General features: G+C 37.8%; 1 protein-coding gene across 2 annotated transcripts; it reads left to right on the top strand.

Annotated features, from left to right (window-relative positions):
* The first annotated feature begins 276 nt into the window (after nucleotides 1-276).
* LOC129720037 (uncharacterized) lies at nucleotides 277-2,798 on the top strand. Of its 2 annotated transcripts, XM_055671455.1 has the most exons (7): nucleotides 277-616; nucleotides 682-760; nucleotides 1,189-1,469; nucleotides 1,527-1,704; nucleotides 1,769-2,262; nucleotides 2,330-2,498; nucleotides 2,572-2,798. In XM_055671455.1, exons 2-5 carry the CDS (start codon nucleotides 700-702, stop codon nucleotides 1,903-1,905), a joined length of 657 nt encoding a protein of 218 aa, XP_055527430.1. In that variant the 5' UTR covers nucleotides 277-616; nucleotides 682-699; the 3' UTR covers nucleotides 1,906-2,262; nucleotides 2,330-2,498; nucleotides 2,572-2,798. The 2 variants fall into 2 exon arrangements, with proteins under 2 accessions (XP_055527430.1, XP_055527426.1); XM_055671451.1 differs by having other exon boundaries at nucleotides 277-760.
* The last annotated feature ends 4,077 nt before the right edge of the window (nucleotides 2,799-6,875 follow it).

Genomic DNA, 6,875 nt, shown 5'->3' with positions numbered 1-6,875 from the left:
AATAAAATCTACGGCTATGGAAATTTACGAATTTATCAAAATATCTACAGTTGGCTATCCAGGAGTGAATATATTCAATATAAATAATACATACGTTAGAAATTTTCATGCGAAATCGACCAAATTTCAATAATTTGCTAAATTTTTACATATTTTCGTTAATTTAAACGAAAATTTACCGTAACTCCTGGAGTGATGTTCACACTATCGATGAGCACTCTTCCGTGGAAGTGTATTATGTGTGAATCCGTCAATTTGTTCAATCAGGGAACGGGGAGAAACTGGAACAGTCGAGAAAAAATTAGTGAACGCAAAACGAAAACAAACGCCATTGCAGATTGAGAAATCTTTTTCGCATTGCATGCAGTATTTATGACAAAGTTTTCGCAAAATATGCCGAAGAACATGAAAGTTACTGGTGTGATAGAGTTGGAGCTTGTTTTCGTGGAAAAAATCATTATTTTGTGCCACTTTGAATCACATCGAACTAGGTTGTACAGTAGGGAGATTATAGTTTATAGGAAACTCTGTGAGAACTGAAAATCCGTGTTCAGCCAGCCTTATACCTAATAAAAAACAAACGGCAGTGAATTTATCTATTGATTCGAAGGAAAACGTAAATCAAAAACCATGTCTCAAAAGGTGTTTTTACTAAGGAAGCATAAAAATTATTAATTGTAGAGTTTCCCGTGTTAGGATATGGCATTAGGTACATTGAATAGATCCAATGATTTAGGTTTGCATACAACGTATGAGAAAGGTATGAAATATCAAGAACATTAACAAATTCGATATATAGCATAAAGTGATTGAATACATTCATATACAGGATTTGTTAGTGAATCCAACTAGAACACAACTTGAATTATCTTGTTAGGTATTTTATCAAGTTAAGACAGGTGTGTTCTGCCGCTCCAAGCATAACTGTCCCATAATCTGTGCAAACCTTATGGACGCTGGGACAGTTATGCTTGGAGCGGCAGTTTTTCTTGATTAAAAAGGATAAATAACATTTTTCTTCTTTTTTTCTACTTTTAGGATGATCAATTGTGATATTTGTTGGTAATCAACCATAAATAGCTTTGAAATATTATCAATAAAAAATTACCAATGTCGAATTTGTTTCCTTATTTGTCGTTCAAAATTACACATTGATAAATTTTGGATTGAAGATTTGTTATTTCGCAGGTAATCTACATGTTGTTAAGGTACGAAACTTGACGACAATGCTAGACGAGAAGCAGCCGAGTAAACTTCCTCTGGTTGATGCCAATCATCAAGATCTATACATGCAGTCCTATCATCATAACATGGGAATTACCAGTCATCACTCTTTTCCCGCTTCCACTTCATCACGAATACAAGAAAACCCGTCAGTGCTGGGTTTTGATTTTCCCCTTGGAACAGAAGACGAAATCGAAAGGCTGGAGCTGAGTATTAAACAGAGTGCTGTTATTCGAGAGCAATATGTAAGAATTACCCGATAACTTATTAGCAATCTGGAATGTAACAATACGTTTATTTAGGTGCAATATCTAAGTCTAACAAAGCCGCTCCATTTGAGCATTGTGCAATCGTTCAGTATGTTTTTCAATGATCATGCGATGACCAACTATAGCTTTTACGGCGTCGAAAGAGCAGAGTATCCTAAGACACCGAAAAAGGCTATGAAGAAATACGACGTGTTCTCTGTCTGCATGTTGGGTAATTTGCCTGAAATCATATTGCGATAAAATCCAAACTATAACCATTCATTGTTTGACTGCAGATGCATGGCGATCACATGGCATAAACACCGTCAGTCTAATGGAACAACTGAAAAAGGCAATTTATCACATTAGTCGGAGACGTTACACGCGAAATCAAGTTTTGAAAAGAAAACTGAAACTATTGCAGAGCAATTAATTCGGTTCTTGTTTGTTACTTCTAGAATAAATATCAGTATTTTTCTATATAAATTTGTTCGTGTTCAGACTTCAAAAGAGTATTGGTGAACATCGCATAGTGATTTTTTCAACTCAATTTAAGTATCTTTTACTGATAACATTTTATCGTTTTCCGACAGATAATTGCCCTTTAAGAATGCTCCGCTGCAAAGCACAGCTTTCACCGTATAGACAAGCCACCGGAAAAAATCCGTTCAACTTGTCTGCCACACGTCGCGTTCATGTTCCTGGCTTTGAATTCCCTTTAAAAGATGAAATGGATGTCGAGCGATTGGAAAGAGCCGTTCAAATGAGTGAATTCACTCGAGATCACTACGTGAGTAAAAAAATTTTACAGTAGTAAGCACGTTCTGAGTTAATATTATTTTCACATGTTTTTATAGATCCATTTCCTTTCATACATGAAACCTCCCAAAAAGGATTTGGTAGATTGCTTCAGTCTGTTCTTTGCCGATTCTTCGATGGTTAGATACAACTGGAGTGGAATATCTGGACATCGATTTCCTAAAGTAGCGATGATGGGATATAGCATTTTTACCAACTGCATGTTAGGTACGCGAGTCGTCGGAATCGCTTACAGTAAGCGTTAATCGTGATAAAATGTGATAAATATGATGTTTTTTAGAGGCTTGGTCTGATCAAGGTGTTTCAATGGAAATGTTGCAAATTAAAATTAAACGTGCCATCGAGAAAATAAATAATCGTCGGAACGTGCAGCAATCGAAGATGCGTCGTAAAGCTAGACTGTCTAATATTGAGGCTGAATGTAATGACATGTGAAATGGCGAAAGTTTCGCAAATTCACGTCATTTATAGATTAACCATTTGAATAAATATCATATATTTTTCAAATCTGCGGAATTCTTATATTCATACTATTTTACCATTCCAACCGTTCTTTGTTACTAATAGCTTCGGGCTCTTTTTTCAGAGAAGTTTTCACGACTGTCTCCGTGCATTCGAGATGACTTATTTCCTAAGGAAAAGAGATCTATACGATCTAATTTTACCTTTCCAATAACCGATCCTGATACAGTGGAAGAATTGGAGTATGCTGTTCGTCATGTGTCGAAAACAAAGCAAAAATACGTGAGTGTTAAAACGATGATATATCGCGTTGTCACTCTGACCCTGAACTATATCCTTAGATAAACTATCTTCGTCGCATCAAACTGGAAAACGAACCGTTTGAATCCGGAAATGCTTTTGGTAGAATTTGCAGTGACTCGGCAATTTTTGGACATTTCTGTTTTACGACCACCAAATTTAGCGCTAACGGTCGAAGAAGAGATGCACTCAAAAATTTTGTGATTTTTAGCACCTGTTTGCTCGGTGCGTTGTAAGTTGTTTTATATACTGAACACAATTACCGAATTTTCTTTTTGCAGACGCTTGGCCTGATCATCAGGATATAGACAAAACAAGTTTGATGCCCACCATGAAACGTATTTTTAAGCGTATTAACGTGCGAAACTATGTGCGCCTGGGAAGGAACCGGGCTTTGCGACCGTGCAATACCTAACTTTATTTTTTATTGTTTGTTGAAGTTAGTGAACACGCTGCAGCAAAGTATGCTGTTAATAAAAACAATGAAAACTATAGAGAATTTACCATTTTTGTTCAGTTAGATTTGCTGACATTTAAACAGGTTCTAATTGTGCTTATTAATTTATTTCTAGTTTTCTCTCGGTACATGCAGCGTCAGCAGCAAAGAAGACGCTACTTTCTTCCCACGCCGAACAGGTCGGACCTGTCGTTTTCACATTCACATCACATTGCTGTGGCAGGCTTTGTATTTCCGCTACAAACAGTTGAAGAAATTGATATGCTAGAAGACGCAGTGCGGAACGACATGTGTGTGTGGCAGCAATATGTAGGTGAATTTCTCTGCTGAATAATACGGAAATGAGAATTAAAGTTTGTGCTTTCTCCATACTTTAGGTGCAATATCTACACCTTCGAAAATCAGACGGAATGGACATCCCGCATATTATGCAATCATTGTTCATGGATGAGGCTTTCGACGGATACAACCAGCGAGGACGACAGAAAAGACCTTTCAAAAGTTATGCTATTTTCGTCGACTGTTTGCTAGGTAACTATGTTGCGATTGCTGTTAAGAAATAGTCAAACTCGAATCGATGGATAATTTCTTCATAAAAGTGACTGATGATGATAGTACCTGTTTTTATGGTTTTTTATATCGACTAACCTGCATCAGTTTTACAGATGTTTGGCACGAGTACAGTACCGATAAGATTTTGGAAACAGTTACAGATGCAATACGAAGAACACGGCAACGCTTGGCGAAACGACTGTACAGAGCAAAAAAAGCACTCGAAGAAGAACTGAAAGCTTGATCGCGCCTCAAAAGTGTTATTAATCTATGTTTCAAACAACCGGTCTATTTTAGATGACAATATCTTGTGTTTTTCAGACTATCGAAATAAATTTTTCGACATTTAAACTGGTTGTTGCGAATAAAAAAAAACAAAAAAGCTATTTTTTAAACTGTTTTTCATTTATCAATACAATTTGTTTTTATCAAGAAAAATGAATCGTACTAATTGGATTTGTTCGTTTCAGTGTTCAAACGAATACAACTGTTTAAACAAAGTGCACAGCAAGGAGTAGACAACTTCATATTTCCGATCCCAGACTGTGATACCATTGAGCGGTTAGAGGCATCGGTGAGAATGTTTCCAAACATCAGAAAACAATACGTAGGTATCAGTTGAGCTGTATGGAATCCACTATTTATATATTGTGATTGTTAACACACAGGTAGAGCACCTCAGACGTGTCAAGGATCAAACCAAAGATGTGGCAAAGGTGTTCCCGGTTCTGTTCTCCGATGCTGCGCTAGAGATGTACAACTATAACGGGACAGGCCGAAAGGAGCGAAGGCCCATGAAAGATTATCATATTTTCCACAATTGCATGCTAGGTTATACCATCAAGCCGTGTTTCGAGTAGACAAATACGCTGAACTGTCTTTATTCCCACAGAAGCGTGGTCCGAGAGCGGTGTAAACGAAGCCACATTGCAAGAAAACATTAACATCGTAATCAAGCGAGCCGACGGTCGAAAACGTGCCAAGTTGTTCAACTTCCGGCGGCGAATATTTCAAAACGTGGGCACAATTTTCTCCAGTTTTCCCGATATACAGTCATAATGTGAATGGCTGAAGTTATGGCCATGACGTACTGCTATAGTTTCTATCGAAGCAATATATTTATTATTTTAGTACTTTTTTATTGATTTCATCGGCTCGAAGCAATCAGTAAACTAATTTAAACTAACTGTGCGTTTTCTTGCTACATCATTTGTGCGATGCGATCCATGTAGTGTAAATATACTGCTTTGTTTGTTTTTCAGTAACCCCATTAGGCGGAATCACCGGTGAAATTCAGTATTATGAATGAAACTAGCGACTTGCTGTTTTTTTTAGAATTGTAATACAAGTTCCAAATTTCTTACCTTTTCAGATCAAAAATTGAAGCAACGCATTAGACTATGACTAACCAATCTGTATAAAAACAGACAATATTGGTGCAAGCATAGGAACAATGATTACAGTCGCAGTCACAGGTCGCAGTTTTACCAATACCATTTTACTAAATAGATAATAAAAAGTCACACCCCAAAGAACTGCTTTTAGGCTAAATCTACAAACTGTTTAACAGCACCTTATGCACATGTCTAATCAGAACCCACTTTGCTCTTCCACAGCCTCCATCCGTGTGGTCAGCGAGGAAAAACTGCTCGACAAAAGCATTGAATCGCTGAGCTCGGGCATAAACCTCCGGCTACGGCAGCAACAGGGAGCGGTGAACATTGCTGGTTTCTGTTTCCCGATAGCGGACGAGCAAACCGTGGAGAAGCTGGAACAGGCAGTACGTAGCAACTGGCTTGTACGGCAAGCGTATGTGAATCTGTTGCGTTCTCAGATGCCGCACAAATCGGATGCACACAGGATCTACGATATTGTATCGAATAAAATCTTCACCTACCAGGCGTTGCAGAATTACTATCTGACTGCCGATAGGCAGCCGTACTTTAAGCAAGCGAGTCGGAAGGCGATGGTGAACTATGACATTTTTCAAGGATGTATGCTAGGTACGTAGTGATAATGTTTTATCTTACATTCTGCACATTTTATTGTGGCGGGGTAGGGCACAGTGCATCGAAAAACATTTTTTCCTGTGATAATTTTCTTTTCAACATGGGACTACCATAGGCGTAGCCAGAGGAGAGAAAATGGGGGGGGGGGGGGCTGTAAAAGTTGGGCCATTTTGAGAATCATATCTTGAATTCCCGGTTGCGGCTGCTGATCAACTCTATTTTCTGATATGTTCGTGGATTCTTGAGATCCTCGTCACAAAAATGCTATGTCCAAAAGTTTGAATGAACCATTTTTTTACTTCTAAAATTTTGAAGAACTTGCCCTCCCCCCTATTTGAAATTCTGGCTACGCCCGTGGGAACTACGTCTTACTTTAAAAATACTATACAGAAAAATGTACCTAAAAAAGGTCTTCAAACCCAGATGAAACTCAAGCAAGATACAAAAATCTCCATACGATCAAATGACCAGATCGTAACGCGGACATCGGAGTGACCGTTTACAAGCAAAATTTTCGGTAAATGCAGTGAAGACCACTATATCTTTTTGCAGATGACTTCCTCTTGCTAACTGGTACGGTTATGAACAGCCTTCGTAATAAACATCCTGTGTATTTAGGTGTCGACTCATGTAGTCTAAAGATTTGGTTCGTTCATCCATTTGAACAGTTGAAGAATTTGGCATAAGTTAGAAACGTATTTACCTCTTGTAATTCCGTAGAATCTCAGAACTTAATTTAAAAAAAGAATCCTAGAACTTTTTCCACTTTTAATAAATAAAATCAATTCGATGAAGACAGTTTTG

The sequence above is a fragment of the Wyeomyia smithii genome, chromosome 1 (assembly GCF_029784165.1).
Source record: "Wyeomyia smithii strain HCP4-BCI-WySm-NY-G18 chromosome 1, ASM2978416v1, whole genome shotgun sequence".
Lineage (NCBI taxonomy): Eukaryota > Metazoa > Arthropoda > Insecta > Diptera > Culicidae > Wyeomyia > Wyeomyia smithii.
This window is presented reverse-complemented; position numbering and strand designations above follow the sequence as displayed.